This window comes from Polypterus senegalus, chromosome 11, assembly GCF_016835505.1.
Source record: "Polypterus senegalus isolate Bchr_013 chromosome 11, ASM1683550v1, whole genome shotgun sequence".
NCBI lineage: Eukaryota > Metazoa > Chordata > Cladistia > Polypteriformes > Polypteridae > Polypterus > Polypterus senegalus.
Window position 1 is genome coordinate 48,960,487 of NC_053164.1, and position 26,334 is coordinate 48,986,820.

General features: G+C 36.4%; 1 protein-coding gene across 1 annotated transcript in view; it reads left to right on the forward strand.

The window, feature by feature from the left end:
• The window catches only part of chmp7 (charged multivesicular body protein 7), a 34,726-nt gene extending 8,780 nt beyond the window's left edge, over positions 1-25,946 (forward strand). The window contains exons 3-11 of the mRNA XM_039768568.1: positions 5,896-6,067; positions 8,015-8,200; positions 10,110-10,243; positions 10,373-10,421; positions 13,380-13,499; positions 16,821-16,919; positions 17,123-17,183; positions 24,825-25,055; positions 25,647-25,946. Of these exons, the coding sequence (XP_039624502.1) occupies positions 5,896-6,067; positions 8,015-8,200; positions 10,110-10,243; positions 10,373-10,421; positions 13,380-13,499; positions 16,821-16,919; positions 17,123-17,183; positions 24,825-25,054 (1,051 nt within the window). The 3' untranslated portion in view covers position 25,055; positions 25,647-25,946. The remainder of the gene's footprint in view (positions 1-5,895; positions 6,068-8,014; positions 8,201-10,109; positions 10,244-10,372; positions 10,422-13,379; positions 13,500-16,820; positions 16,920-17,122; positions 17,184-24,824; positions 25,056-25,646) is intronic.
• The last annotated feature ends 388 nt before the right edge of the window (positions 25,947-26,334 follow it).

The following is a 26,334-nucleotide window of genomic DNA, read 5'->3' on the forward strand; positions in this document are numbered from 1 at the left end:
CTGCAGTGTGTGTGTGTATACTGTACAGTATGTATGTATGTATGTATGTATGTATGTATGTATGTATGAATGAATATATATAGTGCTGTGTAAAACTTTGGGCACCCGTGATAAAAATCACTGAATCAATTTACAACTTGCTAAGCTTTTGAGGCAGCAAGTTCATTTTAACGTATTTTATACCTTATGGAAACAGCAACATTTCAGTAGTGAAATATTTTTTATTGGACCAACAGAACCAATTTAATATGCATTTAAACAAAAATAGGCAGGTGCATAAATTTGGGCACCCCAAAGGAATAATCCCATCAATATTTAGTATAGCCTCCTTTTGCTGAAATAACAGCCTGTAGATGCCTCCTATAGCCACTGACAAGTCCTTAAATGCTGGCTGGTGATATTGTGGACAATTCTTCCATACAAAATGCCTCTAATTCAGTTAGGTGTGATGGCTTCCAAATGTGGACAGCCTGCTTCAAATCAATCTATACATTTTCAATGATGTTCAAATCTGGGGACTGAGATGGCCATGCTAGAAATTTGTAGTTGTGCCCCAGCATGAATTCCTTGGTAGATTTTGAATGGTGCCTTGGATCATTGTTGTGCCAAAACATCCAACCCCAATGTAACTTCAACTTTGTGACTGACTCTTGAACATTCTTGTCAAAAATCTGCTGATACTGGGAAGAATTCATGCAGCCCTCAACTTTAACTAGGTTTCCAGTGCCTGTGCTGGCCACACAGCCCCATAACATGATGGGCCCTTCACCAGATTTTACAGTAGGCAGCAAGTTCTTCTCCTGGAATGCTGTGTTTTTTTTCACCATCCATAGCACCTCTAGTTGTGACCAAATTACTCTACCTTAGTCTCATCTGTCCACAGTATTTTTTTGCAAAATGTTTCTGGATTGTCCAGATACATTTTTGCATGCCTCATGCGACTCTTCTTGTGGGGAGTACCTAGAAAAGACTTTTTGTGCATCACCCTTCCACCGAGCTGTTCCCGGTGCAAAGCACGCTGGACTTTGGAACAATGTACAATGACACCATCGGCAGCCAGATGTTCTTGTAGCTGTCTGGCTGTGTTCTGTGGTTTGTCTCTGACCATTCTAACCAGCCTTCAGCTGTGCCTTTCAGATATTTTTCTTGGCCTACCACATCTTTCCTTCAGAAGGGCTGTTCCTGTGGCCTTCCATTTCCTAACTACATTTCTGACAGTGGAGACAGACAGTCCACACCTTTGTGATAATTTCTTGTACCCTTCTTCTAATTCATAACAATGAAATATCATAGGTTTTTAGGTTAATAAAGAGTTCTTTAAAGGTTCCCATGTTGCCACTCTCTAAGAGAAACCCAAGGACAAGCACAACTAGCAATTACTTATGTTAAAAACCTTTTTCATGATTGGTTGCATCTCTTTTTGTAGTTTAAGGTCTAATGAGCAAATCAAAGCAATTTTGTGCTACAACCTGTCAGCTTAAAATGACTACAGGTTTGCAAATTAATACAATTAAAAGGGTGCTCAAACTTTATTACATCCCATTTCTTATATTTTATTTCATACAACTCAATAATGCTACACTGAGAATTTTGGTCTCATAAACATCCCCTTGACTACATTTCTCTAGTAAAAAATGTCATTGCTGTGATCTTCTCTTATGAAGACCGAGCAAATCTGATATTTGGGTGGTCACCTACCAGGTAATGCTTGTGGTTTGTCAGCCATCCTCTCACTTATGAGAAGCAGATCATAGACATGATACATAGTACCTTCCAAATAATATGAAGAGTACACAACATGTTTTTCACCCTTACTGAGACTCATCAGGTGTATGCATTTTTGCTTCCCCTTGCGGGGATTGAACCTTGGACGTCAGCTCCAGAGGCAAAGCCTTTGACCTCACATGTTGCACCATGGCAGCTGGTTTGCTTATTTGACAGGGTGTAGATCGGAGTATTACATGCTTAGGTCTGGTCACAATCTGATATTTCTGATAGAAGAAACATATAATTGATTGATGACTGAATGTAATGTGTTTGAGATAAGCAAATCTGTCTGGGTTTTGAATGTGCATTACAATAAAACATGTATCACTCAGGCAACACATACAGTAGCATCTCTCTGTGGTAGTGATGAATCATTTGTATAAAGGCACAATCCTGTTTTTTCTAAAGGGTTTTTGTTTTCCAGTATCAAATTTGTTTGAAAGCTGCTTCTTTGGGCCCTTGAGCAAGGCCCTTAACCTGCAATTGCTGAGCGCTTGGAGTAGTGAGAAAAGCGCTATATAAATGCAAAGAATTATTTAAATTTTATTAGCTCTGCACAAGTCATAAGCACTTCATGTTTGGCACATACACTGCAAGCAAAACAGTAAAATTATATATATGTATATGTGTGCGTATGTATGTATGTATGTATGTATGTGTGTGTGTATATTATATATGTATATATGTATATGTATATATGTATATATGTATATGTATGTATATATGTATATGTATATATGTATGTTTATATATGTATATATATGTATATGTATATATATGTATATGTATGTATATATGTAGTATATGTAGTACGCAACAGCTTCGTATGTTAAAGTGAGTTTTAGATTTACCTCAGTTATTTAAATAACGTATGCCTTTTTCAGCCTCCACAGAACGCATATGTATTTGAGTACCGCTTATTATTTCTTATAATTACATAACTGGCTGATGCTTTTATTTATGGTGACATAGAAGATTATGATACATTACAACTATTAACCAACTCAATATTTTACATTTAAGAGTATAAGCAGATAAAAGACTTACTCACGGTTACATAGTAAGGCAAAATGAAGAACTCTTCCAGTGCCCTTATTGTTTAAAGTCGAAGACCACTGCAAGATACTATCTGCTAAAGATACCTGGCATGTATGATATAACTGAGTAAACTAACATTATGTCAACAAAAACTACTGTATAATCCACTATATTAATTTTTTCTTAATGCGTGATGAAGATTAAAAAGACTGGGTTTAAAGTATATTTTGCTTAAATTATACATGCCTGTAATGCATGCACCTCTGCAGCCCCAGAGACTCTCATGATTGTTGTTGCTTTCTTTCTTGTTGCTTTCTTTCCATGCTGAGTTTTTCTTTTCCATTTTTCTTGGTGAAGTTTTTTTTTTTTTTTCCACACTTGCAAATACATGTCTGATATATATCTGAATACGCTTTGGAATGAAGTAGCTTTCCATAATTAAGGTAGGGATGGAGGAGTTTTGAGTAGATCCCCAGTTTCTCTGCAGTAAAATTGACATTTTTACATGTGCATTTCTGATGTCCATTTTTCTTTAAAACAGTATAATGTAAATAAGCCCTCAGCAGGGGTTGTGCATCAAGCTGTCTAACAGCTTTTGCTCCATGTTGATTAGAATACTAAAGAAAATCACTGTGCTTTGTGGGAAATTATCCGTAGTACCACATAACGCTAAAGATAAGTTACAACTAATATTTATGAAGCAAGCTGAATTTTGATGTTGACATTTGCCATTTGTTTGAGGAGTAGATGTATTATTCCCTCCCAACCCCCTAAGAGTTGTATTTTCAATCCGTTAACAAAGAAAAGTGTTGAGAAGTAAAGGGATTTAAGTTTCCTCTGTGGTTTATTTATTTATTTGTAGTTTTATACAGTACAAATCCTTGCGTATTTTTATTGTCATAACTGACCATTAAGAACTATACAGGTGCCTGTCATAAAATTAGAATATCATGACAAAGTTGATTTATTTCAGTAATTCCATTCAGAAAGTGAAACTTGTATATTAGATTTATTCATTACACACAGACTGATGTATTTCAAATGTTTATTTCTTCTAATTTTGATGATTATAACTGACAACTAATGAAAGTCCCAAATTCAGTATCTCGGAAAATTTGAATATTGTGAAAAGGTTCAATATTGAAGACACCTGGTGCCACACTCTAATCGGCTAATTTACTCAAAACACCTGCAAAAGCCTTTAAATGGTCTCTCAGTCTAGTTCTGTAGGCTACACAATCACAGAGAAGACTGCTGACTTGACTATTCCAAAAGACGACCATTGACACCTTGCACAAGGAGGGCAAGACACAAAAGGTCATTGCTAAAGAGGCTGGCTATTCACAGAGCTCTGTGTCCAAGCACATTAATAGAGAGGCGAAAGGAAGAACAAGATGTGGTAGAAAAAAGTGTACAAGCAATAGGGATAACTGCACCCTGGAGAGGATTGTGAAACAAAACCCATTCAAAATTGTGGGGGAGATTCACAAGGAGTGGACTGCAGCTGGACTCAGTGCTTCAAGAACCACCACGTACAGACGTATATAAAACATGGGTTTCAGCTGTCATATTCCTTGTGTCAAGCCACTCTTGAACAAGAGACAGCGTCAGAAGTGTCTCGCCTGGGCTAAAGACAAAACTGCTGCTGAGTGGTCCAAAGTTATGTTCTCTGATGAAAATAAATTCTGCATTTCCTTTGGAAATCAAGGTCCCAGAGTCTGGAGGAAGAGAGGGGAGGCACAGAATCCACGTTGCTTGAGGTCCAGTGTAAAGTTTCCACAGTCAGTGATGGTTTGAGGTGCCATGTCATCTGCTGGTGTTGGTCCATTGTGTTTTCTGAGGTCCAAGGTCAATGCAGCTGTCTACCAGGAAGTTTTAGAGCACTTCATGCTTCCTGCTGCTGACGAACTTTATGGAGATGCAGATTTCATTTTCCAAAAGGACCTGGCACCTGCACAAAGTGCCAAAACTATCAATACCTGGTTTAAGGACCATGGTATCCCTGTTCTTGATTGGCCAGCAAACTTGCCTGACATTAACCCCATAGAAAATCTATGGGATATTGTGAAGAGGAAGATGCAATACGCCAGACCCAACAATTCAGAAGAGCTGAAGGCCACTATTGGAGCAACATGGGCTCTCATAACACCTGAGCAGTGCCACAGACTGATCGACTCCATGCCACGCCGCATTGCTGCAGTGATCCAGGCCAAAGGAGCCCCAACTAAATATTGAGTGCTGTACATGCTCATACTTTTCATGTTCATACCTTTCATTTGGCCAATCCTTTTTTTGCATTGGTCTTAATTGATATTCTAATTTTCCGAGATACTGAACTTGGGTCTTTCATTAGTTGTCAGTTATTTTCATCAAAATTAAAAGAAATAAACATTTTAAATACATCAGTTTGTGTATAATGAATGAATCTAATATACAAGTTTCACTTTTTGAATGGAATTACTGAAATAAATCAACTATGTTATGATATTCTAATTTTATGACCGGCACCTGTACTAGTTGTGCTGTGTCTTATCAAACTGTCCACCCTCATAGTGGAACAAATAATTAACCAATCACTTTACAAGAGGATTTAATATAAATTGGAAGGGCTATCTGCACACTAAGAGCTGTCATTTGCATGAAAGCAAGAATTTATTGTAATAAACCTAACCCGGCCAGTAAAGCTTCAACAAGGGTGCAATCAGAATGAAAAGTTTAATTCATTAATATATTGATGCAACTGTTCATTTCAAAATGAGAATCTTAACACCTATGTGTAATCCTTCAGTATCATTACATTCTCTTCCTGGGGATGTGTGAAGACACTAAAATCATGTCCAAGTGTACAGATTTCCTATTGCAGGGCACTCTTTTCCAGATTTCTTTGTTTTTCTTGATATTTTTCATTTTTGTATTGGACTTTTTCCATGAACCTTTTCTGTAGTTCTCCTATGTCTAAAGAACTATTTATTAGCATTGGTGTCCCCATTTCTGCAGGCTTATGTGTATGTTAAGCTTTTTTTGCTTCTTTGGGGCATTATCTCCAGTGGACTAGAATGTTCCTAATTCGCTGTTTCCTATTTAATGCAGACGTGGAAAGCTTCAGAAAGAGTCAGAATTTGCAGCAAATGTAGATGCAGGATGGATTTCTTGGGGTGTGGGCTTGCTACTTGTCAAACCACTAAAGTGGACATTGTCAACCATCTTGGGGAGTAACCGTGTGCCCTTGGAGGAGACTTATGTGATGATTGACCTTGTCAAGGTATGCATAGAACTTTGGCAACTTTATGTTGTTTTATTTTTGAGGTATATGTAGCTTTTTAATAGTGAATGTTATAAACTGTTCAGGGCAGAAATGGCGGTGTATAGTTTTAAATTCTGTGTACTTGTATGGACAAATGATCTACATATTGAAATGTAGTAACTTGACAGAATTGTTTTCTTCATTGTCCATACAGTGAAAATGTCTTCTTCATTATAGACATTAACCCCCTTGGTATTAACACAGAACATTTTTCTGGCTCGGAATTCTATGCAATTAAGTTTATCCCGGGTCAGATTTGGTGTGACGGTAATGATTTGCTTTTACTGTGTTAACCCTGAATAACTCTTTATTCTACTTCCATCTAATGGATAAAATAATTTCATGTCTTCCAAAACATAATGAATATTTCTATACATTTTGCCACTCTGAGGTAGAGCCTTCAACTAAAACACAATGGGTTGTAAACGATAAGCTGTAAAGCCAGTTTTAGAATAAACCGAATCCAAACCTTCTGTTAAATCAAGTGATAGTGATGACAATCTGAACTGGCCATCAGGCATTGATACAGATAGTGAAACTAATGCATACAACACTGTACGACCAACCTGGCATGTTGTGCCTGTTGAATTCAGTCATGCAAAGCTGCAGTGGTGTACAAGTAGCTGCGTGGCAAGAAGGCAAAATAATTGTGATCAAGCATAAAGATAAAAAAGACATTAGCCCCCTAAGGCACTGTTCACAATGCAGCAACTGTAGTTTGTGTCAGGTGAAATGTGGAAATTGCTAAGCTTTACGCTGTGGTAGCCTACAGTAACAGAAGTGGCGTGACGCTCATGCAAATCAGGCACTAATATTCTCTCATGCTTAAACAACAGAAAAAATATAATTAAAGTGCACAAAGAAAAACTTCTACTGTCCCGATTACGACATTGGGCTGTGTGTTGCCGTCTGTTTTAAAAAATATCACATGAAGGACTTGTACTAAGTCTGTATCAAAAAATCTTTCGTTCTTTTCCTTCAGTATGCATGTTGACATTTTGGTATTTACATGTTTCTGTTACACATGGTAAAATTTTTCATTGTTGAAAAAAAAAAAAAAATCAGCTTTTTCAAGGGGTACAAATATAACCAAGGAGGCCACCAACTAAAACATGACCAAAACTGACCAAAATAATCATACAAAAAATTGCAGTTCTTTGTATTTGTGTTCTTCTTAGAATCTAGCTTAAATAGCTTCAACTATCCTGTTTGCTTTGTGCTCCATATATATGGTTTTTCACCCATCTACAGGCAGGGTGAAATTTGGCATGTATTATGGGATAAGTTGTTATATCTTGATTTTAAGAGGACCATATAATTGCTGAGATATTCATCTATTCATTTTTATATTCATCCATTTGTTTTTAAAGCCTCTTCAAAATCATGTGAAGTGTCAGAACAATGCTATTTAGTGATCTACAGTACTATCTTTGAAAAGCTTCACTTGCTGATGCCTGTAAAAATGCAGCTGCTTAACCCCAGGTTTACAATTTTTGCTCCAATACTAAATACTAATTTCCTTTAGCTCCACTGTATTGTACTGTTTGTGGAACTTTTTCATTGTGTGGTTGGATGCCCTGGGAAGAATACTGTTATGTTTTATGTATTAAGTAGTTAAAGGATGTACAGGATCAATCTTTGACACGATACTGTGCTTTTCTAAAAGAAGAGGCTCACTCCATTTTCCAAATTTCACATCATTTTCTTTCATCTGTAGGAAAAAGTAAATTACTCTTTTCAGGTTAAATTATTTATAAGTATTTTGTGGGCTATTGATGCATTTTTTTTTAATAAATAAGGGAGTGTTTATAATGATGTACTGTAACTAGAAAGGTGAAATCTCTACATAGTGTCTTCACAGCTAAGAGGCAGATTGATATAGTGGAATTGTTTGTTGCTTGCCAGGAAAAAGCTTCTGAACTCCTTCAAGTTTACCGCAGCTCTTCAGCCGCACAGCGGGCACTGGTTCCTTTCCAGGAATTGCGGGCCATTGCTGCTGACATCTGCCCAGATGAAAACACGCTTTGCCTGGCACTGTTGCAACTGCAGAGAGAAAAGCAAGTCAATGTGACACTACATGATGGAGAAAAGGTGGGGTCCTCTGTTAAATATAAGCTATTTTAGGCCAACCACCTCAGTAAAAAGAAACATCAGAGATGAAGATGGCTTTTTTTTTTTTTTTAAAACACTGGTAAATAAAAGCTTTGCTAAAATAGTCTTTTAGATGTACTTGCTTTTAAGTAGCCTGTAAATGTGTGTATTCATTTTCTAAGAGCTGATTGATAGATTTGTCTAACTTCTATCTACTATTTTATTTATTTCATCAGGTAGCACCAGGTATTTTCTCTGTTCTACATCATCATGAAGTGTTAACGTAGTTACTTATTATATTGACAAGTAGTTGTTTTAGTTTTAAAGGGTGTAAAAAATTTCACCATATAACTTCCAAATATTCTGTCATGAGATTATTTTTTCACTGTAAGCAGAGGTTTAAAGTTATCACTCTTTGACATTCTAATTCAAAAGATGTGATTTATTTTTCTTACCATGCTTGCATATTTTAAATTGAAGTCTTTTTATCTGCTACAAAAAAGAAACATAAATATTTTTTGTTTTTCCTGTTTGTTAGGATCCAGTGTCCATACCATAATAAGTTTTATATTTGTGACAGAGGTGTTTGAAAGGTAATGGGCTAGATTTAGAGTGATACTTCATACAATCAAGGCACATTTAATATGAAGAAACAGAAGCATATGAAAAGGCATCATTGTAATATTTTGGTAAATAGTGGCTAGCATTAACTGCTTGGCTTACAAATGAATGACAGTAACAGGTTAATGTAACAGATGAGGCCCATTCTAGTAACTAAAGGTATTTTATCTTCATATGTAAAAGTTTAACTAATGAAAGTAATTGTAAAAGACTGGATAGGAAAGCAAATATTTAGGAGGTGTTGATGGTAAATAGGTGGATGTAAAATTGGCGTCAATTCAGAAAGATTGGACCACTCAGTGGTCATCAGTGCTGGGCCACAGCTCTGTTTCAATTAAGTCAGTGACTTAGATAACATTGCACCAAAGAAGTTGGTAAAATTTGTAGATGACACAACTGAATCACTGTAGATAGAGAAAATGAATGTGTTATGTTACAAATTAAGTTTTCCATGTGATTTTTGTATTCCTGTAATCTAAACAAATTGTTATTAATATTTCTGAAAGGCCTAATGCTGCTATTGTGCAAAGATAAACAAAGTAAAATTAATCAATGGTTTCCTTTTTGGTACACAGTAGGCCTTGATAAATTAAATTGCTGCATAATCTGGGCCTATTGATTACAAAATTTAGAAACCTCTTGGCTTCTTGAAAGGAAACTCAAAACGTGATCCTTTACAAATTAAGTGCAGTAGACCCATACATGAATGTCTAACCTTTCTCTGTAAGCATAAGTAGCAGCACAAATAATGAATGTCATGGACCATAACTGTTCCACTGTGTCAGGCAAAGATTTGATGCAGTGTTCTCCAACAGTGATGCTTTCTGAATGACTCACAGACACCCTTATGTGCTAGACAGTTTGCAAACAGAACTGTGGGTGGCTTGAATGAGCTGCCAGTTGGCATTATACAGAGCCCAGCATTTCCTTTAAGTTCAGAGAAAGGTTCCATTGGTAGTCTGTTAGATGAGAATTGCTTTACTTGAGTTTTGGTAAGTCTGTGACACCTGAAACATTGTAGAGGATTTTGAGGTGTATGTGACACCGGTGAATTTTCTAAAAGCCTAAACAAATAGTTGTTTTTAAAAATGAAACAAACGTGCATGTGCAAAACTACAGTTTTCTTTTTCTCCAAGTATAAAAGGTTTCATCAAAATTGTTTTCTAGTGATAGTAGGTATATGGAAGGACATATTGACAACATACTGTATGCCCACAACTGCATGAAAAAATGGGAAGTAAAACATGTAAAGTAGAAATTAAGCTTATCCCATTTATTCTTTCTTCAGATTGTAAAGTTTACTCAACATGGGCAGAGCCGTGTATCTCCAGTAGGCGATGTTGATCTTGGTATATATCAGCTTCAGAAAAGCGAAAAACTTTTGGAAGAAAAAATTGAAGCATTGGCCAATGAGGCAGAAAGGTACAATTATAAGAAAGCTTGTTAACCACCCCAAGATGTCTCTAGTATGACTAATGCAAATATCATGCAAGTTGTGTATTTTGTAATCCCTGTCTTTAACTTGTTCTTGCTGCTGTTTTCTTGGTACAGGTGTAAAGAAGAAGCCAGGGGTTTGCTGCATGAGGGCAAGAAAACACAGGTATGTAGGAGAGGGGAATACTGAGTAAAATCATGAGATACTGATAGTTGTATATTTAATGGGAATGTAGAGCAAAATCCATTCATACAGATTATATTTAAACTTTGACTAATGTATTTAATCATACATTTTGTTCGGTGTAAAAGAATAAAATGGAAAAGGAAAATGTATTTTATATTTATATTGTTCTTGCAGTAGTTTTGCGCTTAGCATTTGACACGTCATTCTTAACTTTGATTGTCATTTTAATATGTAGTGTTAGGCTCATATAAATGTCACTTGAAACCATAGTCATTCAACAGCCAGGTATGCACATATCCCCCATCATTTTTTTTAATACTCCATGCAGTTTTACAAATGACCACCAGATGGTGAACTACTTTGCATGCAAACCAAACTCCATTTGGTAACTTCCAAATATGGTTGCATATTCCTGCTGCTCAAAAACTGCCATCTTTTGCAAATATAATTGGATAATGTTGCTATTTGTTATCACTTTTTTGTTTTTACAAAAATAAGCATTGCCTACACATTTCTTTATTGTCTGGACATATAGAAGGACCCCCGTAGTCCACTTCAGATTTGCAGTGAGAGGATGTATGTAGATATTCACATCAGTTTTATTACTACGGATAATATTTTAAAATAGAACTATGACTAATTTCTAGCTTGGTTGCTATTTATGGTTTGTGTGATTTAATTGCTATGTGTGAACCTGCATGGTTTTTGCCCTATGTTGTAGACTTGGGCTTGAAAAAAAATTTCCATGCTTGTTGTTATTAGCATGACCTACACATATAGTTCTGCTGTGTAGTAATACATAGAGATGTACATTAAACTGTACAGTGACACCAGTTTTTCTATAAAGTATGTGATGCAAAATGTGCTTCTACAAATATGTAAATACACTGTATATAAAATTTATTTTCCATTCTTTTAAAAGCCTACTCTATGAATAAAAGTAAACAAAGATAAGTAGAATTTTCTGCAATAATGTGCTTTCAAGGTTTGGAATAAGGATGGGTGTCCGAATCAGTGAGAGGAAACTAGCCATGTAGCACCACATTAGGGTTCTTAATATACTGTAGCTATGACAATGACAAACCATTAACTGGATGGCCATTGAAATGTGGCTCATACAGTTATTAGAGCTGCTGCCATCAAAGTTCCAAAATGCTGCGGTGAAGTCCAAACTTGACCACTGCCGATATGGTGACATTGTGTGTGTTTATCTGTTGTTGTTTTTTTTTTTGGTACTGAGTTAACTGTGGACTAATATTCAGCATTTAAACATTTATAACATATGGTCAAAGTTGAAGAAAGTCAAAATGTAGACTGCTTATTATTAAAAGTTGGGCATCTTAATTTTAGATCAGTTTTGAGTGTTTGATTGGGAGATGTGATGGTGCAATGATTAGTATTACTGTTGCCTGATTGATCTGCTATCCTGAATGCAGTCCTGCACTTCATTATTGCCTCTGTGAAGTTTTATGTTCTCTGAACAACTACAATAAGGAACTATACAAATAGAATAATGCAGCGCAAACCTCTATTAAGCATCAGAGACAGGAAGAGTTATAAAGGCACAAGTTGCAAATTCTTGCGCGCACTAACTTAAACAAAACCAAACTTTCAGAAAGGTATTTTCAGGGTATTACACCAGTCCCATGTGCCTGGCAGTCCTCATCTTCAAAATATACACTCAGTGGTGCCTGTCTCTCTCTCTCTCTCTCTCTCTCTGTCACCCCACAATCCTCTGCAGGGAGAATATGACTTTGACTCTGTCTCAGTAATGCTGTATTTTCAAAGAGTTTTCAGGTGATTATGGGTGGTATCTTATCCTATGATAGACTAAACTATCACCGTGGCCAGGGTTGTTTCTTACCTTTTGTTCAGCGCTGCTGGTATAACTATGAACAGCTACACTTCTTATGAAATATCATAAGTGGTAACTCGGGTTAATGCAGCAAATCACCAGTGACTTTTATCAAAAAGGTTTTATGTTTGGTTTTTTTTTTTTTTTTTTTTGCAATATCTGATGACAGGTTCCTAATAATTCAGTTTGTTTGCTTCCACCATTTTCCAGTAGAAGGGTGTTTTGCAATAAGTAAGCTAGGCACCACATGACTTTTTTTTATGGTTCAACTTAAGCTAATACTGCAGTGTTGGGCAGTGTGATGTAATTAAGTCAAATTTGTCAATTAACAAAGCATGTACATTATTTGGAGTGCCGGGGGAGAAATCCACTTTAGACAAGATGAATGTACAAATGTCACAAAGCCAGTAGGGCATAATAATATTCTGTCACTCTTAAAATGTTCATTGTGCTTCTACTGTATGTAAATGTAAGTATACCTGTATTGTGCAAATGTGACTGTATATGTTGGGGGGTAGTCCTTTAATACTTCATTTCAGTTTAATACATTTTTTTTCAAGGCACCCTTCAGGCTGAGCGCTTGCACAAATTTACAGCAATAATTCAGTAATTCCACAGTTGACAAAATGAATCAAAAGAAGTCCATTGAAGTCCAGGTTTTCCATTTTAACAATAATAACTGTCATTTTACATTTTATATAGCAATCTTCTTACTCTTCATACACTGCTTCTAGCCTATTAATCATTATCAAAACTCACATACAAGGGTTACAAATAAACTGGAACACAAAATAAAAAAAAGCAAAAACCTCTGTAAAGGATGAAAATTCTAGATTTCAAGGTACAGTGATCATGGTTACCGTTTTCTCAGTATTTTTACAGCCTGATCCACATTACTGTGAGAATTGTGTCTTATGAATGGAGTAGTTCAGACAGGCATGATTAAGAGTTTTATGAGGTGCATTTTAGAATTGTACAGCATATTTAGCTTTTCTGAGAGTAGTATTTCATTTGTATTGTTTTTCCCTCAATTTGGTTTGACCATTTGCCTTGTATTGTTTTGTTTTCTTGTTTCTTCCTAGGCCTTGCGCTGCCTGCGTGCTAAGAAACGTACTGAAAAGCGTTCTGACAGTCTGTATGCACAGCTGGACACAATACATGGTATCTTAGAAAAGATTGCCAATTCACACACAGACCGAATGGTAAGTCCTTGCTTCCTAAATGCCCTCAGAATTAAATTGCAGGTTAGCTGGGGTGGCTTTTGTGGTTGAACCCTATTTTCTCAGCCTTTGAATTACCAGATTCTGAAGTCAAAAATAATTTCAAACAAGTTGAAATGAAAGCCTGCTCTATTTATCAGCTGCCACATTACTGTAGAATAGACTGTTATGCAGTTTGCACAGCTCCCTTAATGAATTTCCTGATTTGGAATAAGAATCTTTTCTTTCTACATTGATTGCCTTTTTTTAAATTCTGTTTTAAATATTACATGCACAATATACACTCACCAGTCACTTTATTAGGTACACCTTGCTAGTACCTTTTTTTTTTGCCTTCTTTGTACAGTGAACTCCATTTCATGTTCAAGAAACCCGTTTGAGATGATTTGAGTTTTGTGACATGGCGAGCAACTCTGCAGGAAGTAACCATTAGAGGATGGGTACACTGCAGTCATAAAGGGGATGGGCATGGTCAGCAACAATTCTCCAGTAGGCTGCGGCATTTAAACAATGCTCAATTGGTACAAATGTGCCAAGAAAATATCCTTCACACCATTACGCCACCACCAGCAGCCTGAACTGTTGATACAAGGCAGGTTGGATCCATGGTCTCATGTTGTTGATGCCAAATTGTGACCCTACCATCTGAATGACATAGCAGAAATCAAGACACATTAGACCAGGCAGCTTCTTTCTAATCTTCTGTTGTCCAGTTTTGGTGAGCCTGTGCGAATTATAGCCTTGACTACACGTTCTTAGCTGGCAAGAGTGGCATCGAATTTAGTCTCCTGCTGCTTTAGCCCTTCTGCTTTAAGGTTCAACGTGTTGTGCGTTCAGAGATGTTCTTCATATCTCAGTTGTAATGAGTGCTTTATTTGAGTTACTGTTGCTTTTCTATCAGCTTGAACCAGTCTGGCAATTATTCTCTGACCTCTGGCATCAACAAGGCATTTTTGTCCAGAGACCTGGTGCTCACTGGATATTTTCCCTTTTCAGACCATTCTCTGTAAACCCTAGAGATGGTTGTGCATGAAAATCCCAGTAGATCAGCAGTTTCTGAAATTCTCAGACTAGCCCATCTGGCACCAACAACCATGCAATGTTCAAAGTCACATAAATCGCCTTTCTTCCCCATTCTGATGCTCAGTTTGAACTACAGCAGGTTGTCTTGTCTTGACTGTGTCTGCATGCCTAAATGCATTAAGTTGCTGCCATGTGATTGGTTCATTAGATATTTGTGTTTAGCAGTTGCATAGGTGTACGTAATAAAGTGGCCAGTGAGTATAGTTTGAATTGTCTTCAAGTGTTTTTTGTTCTTTTAGCTTGTTAATTACCTAATGTGTTATTTTGTGACTTAACCCTGTGGCAACAGAAAACCCATACAAGTGAGTACAAATTGTAGCAGATTAAGATTGCTGATCACTCTACACAAGTTTCTACAACACATCTTGACTTGTTTAGAAGAAAGAATAAGAAAAGTTAAATTCCCTATACACAAAATACAGTAGATTAAAAATCAAAAAGGTCAAACATCACATGAAAACAGTGATATACTAAAGGTTTCCTGTTTGTCAGTATTAGCCTTGAGATTTGGAGGATAGTCTCCATCCTTTTTTTTGATGTTCCTATTAAAATGTTAATATTTCAAAAATTTTGAAGACCTAGTTTTCAATTTCAGATGCACTGCTCTTCTCTGTAAAAATAATAAAAAATGGCAGACTCTAGCAGTTGTTTAACATTATTCAGGAAGACCTTTGATCTGAAAAATGAATAATTTTGAGATGCTGCAGTAGCTGGAGTTTGTAAGGGTGCCATTTGTGAGTAGCTAATATCCGCCGAAGGGATGTTCGACTAATGCCACTCTCCAGTGACATGCGGCGAGTGCTACGCTGTGGGCTCTTGCTGAATGAAGCTAGGACAGCCACTGATGTTTCTTCATTAGTGACAGTTTTCATGCGTCCACATTTTGGCAAATCCAACACTGAACCAGTTTCACGAAACTTAGCAAGCAGTTTGCTAACTGTAGCATGGGAGATGGGTGGTCTCGTAGGGTGTCTTGCATTGAAATCTGCTACAATGACCCGGTTACTGCGTTCACCAGACATCAACACAATTTCTATCTGCTCCTCACGTGTTAACCTCTGCGACATGTCAATGGCTGTACCCAAAGAGAAACTTGTAAATAACTCATGAAAGAATAAAGTTACGTTAAAACCAAGCACACCATTGTTTTTCTTGTGAAATTCCCAATAAGTTTGATGTTTCAAATGACCCTCTTCCTATTGAAAAAACAAAAGTTGGATCCAAAATGGCCGACTTCAAAATGGCCACCATGGTCACCACACATCTTGAAAAGTTTCCCCCCTCCCATAAACTAATGTGCCACAAACAGGAAGTTAATATCACCAACCACTCCCATTTTATTAAGGTGTATTCATATAAATGGCCCACCCTGTATTTCCCACGTGTACTACTAAATTTTGATTGCATATTTGAGTAGAATGTCTTGCATTAGAATTAGTTTCTTCATCTTAAACATCAGCCAATATGTGCACTTGCAAAAAGCATTTTGTTCAGTTTAGCTGAACCTATTAATACCTAAAGCTGCATCAAATTTAAATTGTGAATAAAATAAAGAGTCAATTATGGGATGACTTTGGGCTGAGCCAATACGTCTGCAGTGAATCCAAGCCACTGGCACCAGTATTATTATTTGGTTAATTCGCTGAGACATGAAGTCTTGTCATTTCCAGTGCTGTATAGATTTTATGTGTACATACCATATATACTCGCGTTTAAGTTCTCCCGCATATAAGTCAGAGCTTGATTTTACTGTATAATTTTTGGTATTTTATAATGCCAGTCGTATAAGTAGATTGTGGAAAAATCACACTATTGGTCCAAGATATTATGCTATGCTAACGGCCATCTGAGAGAGTAACCACGGAGCACACTGGCTTTTTTATGTGTTGTGCTTACATGACCACACAGTAATACCCAAACTATTCCAAAGCGACATTTGCACTGTTGCGTGTTTTTTGTATCTCACACCCTCATACATCCCTTATCTATGATGGAGCATTCGATCAGAAGAAAATATGAAGCTGGTTTTAAATTAAAAGTCGTTGAAGTGGCAAACAAAATCCGATGTGTCTGAGAAACTGGTGCAAGATTGGAGGAAGTTTTGTATTTTTGAATGGCCGTACAAGTCGGGGTCTGATTTTATGATCGATTTTTTGGGTTTCAACCCTCGACTTATACTCTTTTTATATGGTATTTAAATTTTAGGATTTCTATTTTTAGGTAATTCAGGCCTATCAGACTGGTGTTGCCACCCTGAAACAATCACTGAAAGATGTTACGGTGGAAAAGGCAGAAAATCTTGTTGATCAGATCCAGGAGGTAAGTGGACATTTTATTTTATTTTTTTTACTTCTTTATTAATTTTTTATATTACTAACTTTGCAGATTTGCTTTTTTTGGTTCTAAAAGCCTTTGCATCTAACTTGCTGTTTTATCTGAGATAAAAGTAGCTGTCATTTCAGATAAACTTCTATTAATAAATCAGAATATTAAATATGTTATTTATTTGATTTTTATCAAAGCTTTCCGAGATGCAAGATGAGGTGAATCAGACTCTTTCAGGATTCGGCCTTGATTCTTCAGGTATGTCTTGCTTAATTTGTTCATCATTTTGAAGAATTTTTAAATTTTATATTAGCAGGGGTTTTATATTATATAGGGTTTTTACAAAATTTTAATGGTAGACTTTGCACCCATTAGCAAGCAAGTTGCTTTTTGTTTTTTTTTTAAACTAATGAAGTAAAAATCTGTATATGTATTTATATGTTTTATTTATTTCTTCATCACCAACAACAACATATATACTTACATAGCACGTTTTCATACAAATGATGTAGCTCAAAGTGCTTTACAAGATAAAGAAAGAAAAACATAAAAAAAGCATGGAAGGATGGCCTCATGACACCTTCAGCCAAGTGTAACTTACAATACTTGTGTTGATTCTGATCTTTTAGTTGTTTTTTTTTTTTTTTAACTTTTGAGAATAGATAGACTGGTATTTGGGGGACTTTCAGTAGTGATTCATTTGCCTATTCAGCAACACATTGATTTGTCTACGTTTCACTGGCAGTTCCTTTATTCTGTATTATTTATGTGAGTGTAATTATGATTTTCAGGTTGAAGAATATCGCAAATAACTTTCACCTTGTTCGCACCATACCTAATGTAGTTCATGAATAAATGTAACCTCATTTGACAACTGGCAAACACATTGTTCTTTGCTATTATGTCTTAAAATAATAATGATAAAAAAAACGGCCAACGTTAATTTTTTTTTTCCAGAGGAAAGCAAATATCAGGAATGTACATTCCTTGTTTCATTTATAACTGAAAGGAATACTCCACCCAAAGTGATATTTTTTTATATGTTATTTCATGTAGATTGTAGTGATGGGCAAGTAAAATTTTATGTATTCATGTTTTTTTATGTTTATTTTTTTGTAAAACAGAGATATTGAAGTTTCTGATATTAATGGTGTCTGGTAACCAAAAAGATTGATGGAAAAAAACTGTTACTCGTGTTGCATACTCCACATGTCAAGTCATCTTGGTATACAGTGGGATGCAAAAGTTTGGGAAACCTTGTTAATAGTCATTATTTTCCTGTATAAATAAATCGTTGGTTGTTACGATAAAAAATGTCAGTTAAATATATCATGTAGGAGACACACACAGTGATAGTTGAGAAGTGAAATGAAGTTTATTGGATTTACAGAAAGTGTGCAATAATTGTTCAAACAAAATCAGGCAGGTGCATAAATTTGGGCACCACAAAAAAGAAATGAAATCAATATTTAGTAGATCCGCCTTTTGCAGAAATTACAGCCTCTAAACGCTTCCTGTAGGTTCCAATGAGAGTCTGGATTGTGGTTGAAGGTATTTTGGACCATTCCTCTTTACAAAACATCTCTAGTTCATTCAGGTTTGATGGCTTCCGAGCATGGACAGCTCTCTTTAACTCACACCACAGATTTTCAATTATATTCAGGTCTGGGGACTGAGATGGCCATTCCAGAACGTTGTACTTGTTCCTCTGCATGAATGCCTTAGTGGATTTTGAGCAGTGTTTCGGTCGTTGTCTTGTTGAAAGATCCAGCCCCGGTACAGCTTCAGCTTTGTCACTGATTCCTGGACATTGGTCTCCAGAATCTGCTGATACTGAGTGGAATCCATGCATCCCTCAACTTTGACAAGATTCCCAGTCCCTGCACTGGCCACACAGCCCCACAGCATGATGGAACCACCACCATATTTTACTGTAGGTAGCAGGTGTTTTTCTTGAAATGCTGTGTTCTTTTTCCTCCATGCATAATGCCCCTTGTTATGCCCAAATAACTCAATTTTAGTTTCATCAGTCCACAGCACCTTATTCCAAAATGAAGCTGGCTTGTCCAAATGTGCTTGAGCATACCTCAAGTGGCTCTGTTTGTGCTGTGGGCGGAGAAAAGGCTTCCTCTGCATCACTCTCGCATACAGCATCTCCTTGTGTAAAGTGCGCCGAATGGTTGAACGATGCACAGTGACTCCATCTGCTGCAAGATGATGTTGTAGGTCTTTGGTGCTGGTCTGTGGGTTGACTCTGACTGTTCTCACCATTCGTCGCTTCTGTCTATCCGAAATCTTTCTTGGTCTGCCACTTCGAGCCTTAACTTGAACTGAGCCTGTGGTCTTCCATTTCCTCAATATGTTCCTAACTGTAGAAACAGACAGCTTAAATCTCTGGGACAGCTTTCTGTATCCTTCCCCTAAACCATGATGGTGAACAATCTTTGTCTTCAGGTCATTTGAGAGTTGTTTTGTGACCCCCATGTTGCTACTCTTCAGAGAAAATTAAAGGAGGAGGGAAACTTACAATTGACCCCCTTAAATACTCTTTCTCATTATAGGATTCACCTGTGTATGTAGGTCAGGGGTCACTGAGCTTACCAAGCCAATTTGAGTTCCAATAATTAGTTCTAAAAGTTTTGGAATCAATAAAATGACAACGGTGCCCAAATTTATGCACCTGCCTGATTTTGTTTGAACAATTATTGCACACTTTCTGTAAATCCAATAAACTTCATTTCACTTCTCAAATATCACTGTGTGTGTCTCCTATATGATATATTGAACTGACATTTTTTATCGTAACAACCAACGATTTATACAGGAAAATAATGACTATTAACAAGGTTGCCCAAACTTTTGCATCCCACTGTATGTTCTAATGTCCCATACACATTGATTTTTTTGCTAAAATATTATTAAATAAACCAGTTCAGGAAAACCCTCTTGTGAACAAAAATGGAATGTTCTGAAATACAAACAAGTATTTAAATTGAAGATCCACCTGCTGTCATTACATTTATATTCATACTGTTGAGCCACAACCGGAGTACTTTGGGATTATTTAGTGACGGTCTATGAAACTGCACAGGTGAAGTGACCTTCTGCCTGCAGAAGCATTTCAGATATGCACAAGTTGAAAGCGCGTTTTCTTCCTGATGTTTTCACTCGCTTTTCTTTATCTTTTAGTCTTAGGTTGCACGTGCCTCTTGTGTACTTTGCAATATTTATATTCAGTGGAGCTTAACTTTAGCCAATGAACATGCCATTACTGGACTGCACTCGACCACTTAATGAGTGGGAGAGGCAGGTCTGCAATTCGTAAGCTTGAACCTGTGTGAATGCCTTAACGTGTACTACTATGATTTTCCAGGAATTTTTTTTTTTTTTTTTTTTAAATAATATTTTTAGCAAAAAATACAGGACTTTTGCTGGTTGTGATCATATAAGTATATAATTTGAACCATCGATTTATGTGAGTTTTTCTTGAGCATCAGTACATGGAGTTAGTAAAAATAAAAATTCCATTTTTGGGTGGGATACCTTAAATGTAATATTGTTTCAAGAGGTAATCTTTCTGCTCCATTATTTAGGAATAATTCTTGTGAAATATTTATATATTTTTTTTAGTTTGTTTTAACTATGCTCTTCTAGTTGGCATGTTTCAATGTAATCAGTATTTAAATATCAGTGTCTTTCAATACTTCAGCACTGCTTGCCAGGAAATGTTCTGAAATCATTGAATACATTAATTGAAATCTTTAGTCAGAAATGCTCACACAGATACCTTATTTGTTTAAAGGTTAAGTGTAAATGTCTCTGGAAGCTGAATTTATGCACACTTCCTGGTTACTCATTTGTATTTTGTGAGTTACAACTACTTATCTGTACAATTGTGGAGCTCAGCATGGTTTGTGAATGGTGAGCATGACCACACTCTTCACTTTGCCTCTGGTTTAGTGACTGGCAAAGTGGAATGTAACAGAAAACTTCACTGGCAGCATGTGGAACTGGATTTTATTTTATTCTAATCCCACAAATAGCGCAAACAGCAACCAGAAACAGTTACTCAGCGTACGATACATGTCTGTCTCCATAGTAGGCATAAAAATCAACTGCAGTTTCCTGAGGGAAAAAATGTGAAAAGTACAGAAGTGCATTAGTTGTCACTAGACAATATATTACAGTCCTCCATTATTTTTAAAATCCATGTTGTTGTTTTGTTTTTTCTTTTTGTTGTTTTGTTATATTTAGTCATCCTTGGTATAACAGTTCGGTTTATTCAGGAAATCATGCAACACTTGTAAATGTAACATATAAAAACATTTGCCAAAACCTTTAAGCAAAAACTAAACTCAATACTGTAGTTGCTTCTGCTTTGTTTGAAATGGCACCCTACATGCCAAATGATGTGTATTTCAGGTAAATAAAATTGGCCCATATAGTTGACTGTGCCCAGTGACAGACAATAGATAGATAGAGAGATACTTTATTAATCCCAAAGGGAAATTCACATCACAACAAACTGCATTCTCTGTAGGTCCTGACATTTTTCACCAGCGTGGCCAGTTTGTCGATCTTTTGGTAGTGAGTTCACATTTCCCAGGATCACAGAAGGCACCAAAGGCTTATAACGCCACTTTCTTGCAAGCTGCTTCGCTTTTACCTTAGCTCCAGTTCTGCTGCCACGATACCGCCTTCTTACCTCATCAGGTAAATAGGGAACCACACCGGCGCGGGCATTTGTTCTCAGCGCTTGAAGTTGACTACTTGAATAGACAAGTCTCGGTGTGTAAAAATGTCCAAGTAGTAAAAAAGTAGTAAAAAGTGTCCAGGGAACGATTCCACATAAAAGAAAGTGAAAAGAGTGATCAGTAAAATAGAGAAAAGAGCAGACAAATAAAGTCGTACACGGAGCTGCTGGAAAAGCTGCCACTCGCAGCAGTGCCTGAGTAGACAATTGCTGGTTCTGTGATATTCCTTTTTAAGTAGTAAGTATTGGTTTTCTTTTCTCGTAATCGATTGTTTCATAATCTGCTTAAAACAATTTCTTGTACTGTAAGTGTAGGTGTTACTCTGAGCTTCCTGTACTTTCATACTTTCATACTTTTTTTTACAATTTTTTAGCCACTTAATTGTTTATTCTTCTTGACACTGTAAAGCAGATTTACTTCTTGTGCTCACTAGCCACGACTAAGCTCTTTCCTCTTAGCTGTTATGGTATTATTCAATATATTTTCATATGCTGATCATATCTACCTGCATCTTTGATTTCTGCTAAAATAAATGAAAAGTAAAAGCTTCATTGCAGAATTTAATTGAAAACTGAACAATAATTTATCTGCAGCAGAGACAACAAACTTATGTGCCATTAAGGAATTTTTTTTACCTGTAACACACTATATGTAAATGAATATCATTATATATATTTTTTTTATTATATCAGTAAAACGCACACACAACATTAAATATATTTATTTTAATCATCATAGGAGGCTGCTACTATAATACCTTAGTTCTGGAACAAGCAGTTTTATAATGTAAAATTAATTTTCACTACATGTTTCACTTTATAAACTGACCAATATCCATCTCGTGTTGCAGTTCTTCTTCAACAGGTCAGGCTCATGTACATTATCCAGTGGCTTGTTCATTTTGTTTATATGCTATCCAGTGTTTATTTTCAATATTTTATCTTGGTCTGCACCCCTTAACCTTTTTACAGATTCCTTTAGTGGAAAAGAATGGCACATGTTCTACATTGTTTTTAGATAGATAGATAGATTCATACAATACAATACAATACAATACAGTTTATTTTTGTATAGCCCAAAATCACACAGGAAGTGCCGCAATGGGTTTTAAAAGCCCCTGCCTCTTGACAGCCCCCCAGCCTTGACTGTCTGAGAAGACAAGGAAAAACTCCCAAAAAAAACTTGTAGGGGAAAATGGAAGCAACCTTGGGAAAGACAGTTCAAAGAGAGACCCCTTTCCAGGTAGGTTGGGCGTGCAGTGGGTGTCAAAAGAAGGGGGTCAATACAATACAATACACAGAACAGAACAAATCCTTAATACAGCATAATAATAAAAATTTTAGAAGTACAGAGCAGAATTTAACAGTAGATGATATCACATAATAAGATTTGGATATTTTTAGAGTCCTGGAGACCTCATCCATCAGCCATTCCACGGCTGAAATGTTGCTCGGCCAGCCAATCTGATGAAAGGACCCCTTTTTCCCATGATTCCTGTGATCCTCCATTAGGGATGACTTTGCCACAGGCAGGCAAACAACTTGGCAGGTGGGGCGTGGCACCAATTGCCACATTTGAGTACAGAAACAGAATAGATGAGGGTTAGTAACAAATTATAACAATCATGTTACTTATGTTTTAGTGCTAATGACTAACAACAGAGATGCAGTATGTACAGTTAATCAGCAGCTCTAGTCAGGATATGCTAAACTGAAGTAGTGAGTCTTCAGCCGAGATTTAAAGGCTGAGACCGAAGGGGCATCTCTTATAGAAGCAGGAAGACCATTCCACAGTTTAGGGGCTCTGTAACTAAAAGCTCGACCTCCCACTGGTATTTTATTAATTCTTGGAATCATAAGCAGACCGGCATCTTGAGATCTTAATGTGTGCTCAGGTCATAATAAGTTCAGACAAGTAAGCCGGACCTCGGCCATTTAATGCTTTATATGTTAAAACGAGGATTTTGAAATCTGCCCTAAACTTAACCGGGAGCTGGTGTAAGGATTTAAGAACTGGAGTTATGTGTTCATATTTTCTTGTTCTTGTAATAATTCTTGCAGCCGCATTTTGGATTAACTGGAGGCTGTATAAAGAACAGTTTGAACAGCCAGTGAACACCGCATTGCAGTAGTCAATCCTACTAGAGATAAATGCATGAATTAATTTCTCAGAATCCTGTTTATTTAGAAAGCGCCTTAATTTCCTAACATTTTTAAGATGGAAGAAACATGTTTTGGACAACTTTGTAATATGTGCTTTAAATGACATGCTAGAATCAAAGATAACTCCTAGATTGCGGGCTGATTCAGTAAAATTAATGGGGATTCCAACTGAGTTAAATGATGACAAAATATTGCTGTGATCAGCGTCATTTCCTCCAACAATTAACATCTCTGTTTTATCTGTATTTAAAGACAAGTAGTTCTCATTCATCCACTCCTTTAATTCACTAACACAACTAATTAAAGACAACATCGAAGAAACTTCATTTGATTTAAATGAAAGGTATAACTGGGTGTCCTCTGCATACGAGTGAAAATTAACATTATGTTTCCTAATGAGAGATCCCAGTGGAAGCATGTAAAGTGAAAACAGTAAAGGTCCCAGTACTGAGCCCTGCGGGACACCATATTGAACTTCTGTATATAATGATGGAGTACTGTCTGCACATTTCTGTATATACTGGAATCGATTTGATAAATAAGAACTAAACTAAGCGAGCATGGGGCCTGTAAGCCCAGCATCGTTTTCTAGCCTGTGCAGTAAAATAGAATGGTCAATGGTGTTAAATGCTGCACTTAAGTCTAACAACATAATTACATAATCATAGGCTTTATGACTTCCTTTTTTAAGATGCTCATTGTGCATAGGCATAAATTAGTTTTTACCCAGTACACATCTAAGATACTCCAAAACACTGGCTGCTGAGGCAGTCATAATGGAAGTTAACGACAAGACTAATTTTAATAAATAAAAAATGCATTGGTTCTAATGCATCAGTACAATACAAAAATGATCAAATAGCCCATAATTGTATATTGAGTATGCTGTCATGTAGTCATTGATACTATAATTTTAAGAAGCGAATTTCTTCCCTGTTAATGACTATGGTTTCTCTAAATCTCTGATCCATCCATTTCCACAGGTGATGACTTGGATCTGGAGGCAGAACTGGCCACATTGATGCAAGACTCCACCCCTGATGGGCCTTCTGCTTTACCTGATGTGCCAGATAAACCTGTGTTTTCAAACCCGGCCAGAGTACAGTCAGAGGAGGGCTTGGTGGCCTCACTTCCTGCTGTGCCCAACACAGACCTAGGAATCACTGAAGAAGAGCTGGAACAGGAGCTTAACAGACTGACTTTACTGGAGTAAGGCAAGTGTGTCTGTCACTTCCATTTCCTGTTATTTAATTCTCTGTCACACAAAACGTTGCCATGTTCTCCTTATCTGTGAAGCTAAGGATTTTTCTAATTTCAAAATCTGTAAAGATCAGATTTTTTTTAACAGAAGCACGCTGCATTTTGGGATCAAACAGCTAAAAATCCTTAAATCAGCTCAATTAAACTCATCTTGAGGTGCAGTGTTCCATTATTTGCAATGATGGGATTTTGTTATCTACGCCACTTGCACGTGCACATTCTAGCACTGATGACAATAGCTCACATTTATGTACACACTGCATCAGATAAAGACTTGTCAAATATTATTAATATTAAAATGTATATTTATACGTATACACATTTTCCTCAAATCACTTCCTTCCAAAAGCTTAACATCAATGTTAAATAAACATTTTTAATAGACTGATCACAGTCTCTCATTAATGTGTGTCTTAACAATACAATCAAAAACATTCAGTTTTATTTTTAAAACTATTCTTGTGCCCTCAGTAAATTATTCTCAGCTACTGATTTCCCTCTCTTCAAATAAGAGTAAAACCGATGTTACTTTTCTCCTTCACTAGGTGTTAGACTGACATCTGACATCTTATCAGTGAAAAGCAGCAGTTCACCTTGTTTGGCTGCTGATAAGGATGAAGAATACTGCCCTGGGAAATCTAAGTATTGTTACTATGATTCCTTTCATCTTACAATAAAAATTTGTAAAGTCATTGTGCTTTTGCCCTTTTATAAAAAAAACTCTTGTACAAGAACAATAATTTTTCTGTAACTGTTAAAGTGGCCTTTACTTTTTTAAATTATGTAATACACCATTGCTGTTAAGCCCTTACTTGTATTAAATATAATAATATTATGATTTAAAAGTTCCCCTGTTTTCTTTTTAATTAAAAAACTTGTAAAAATCATTAAAATCATTTCTCTTTGAACCTATTGCCTAACTGGTAAAGGATGTCACCCAGTTGCCCCTGAACGCCATTAAACAGCTCAGTTCTTGTACTTGGGCACCACTGCTGCGAAGTTAGCTTTGACCTCTTTAAATTCTGGAAATCATCTTTTTATAGCCTGTCACTTGCATCATGGCAGGTTGGATCATCAGGTGCTCCAGTATCAGGAAGGCTGAGTCTGCTATGTTTAGTTTTATTAGTGTTATTTATTGTTTCAATTTCTTAAGCATTTCCTCGAAAATTTACATGGTTGAAGTTCATCTCCATTTAGTTGATCTTTTAAGGTGGAATTACAACAGTGGTAGGT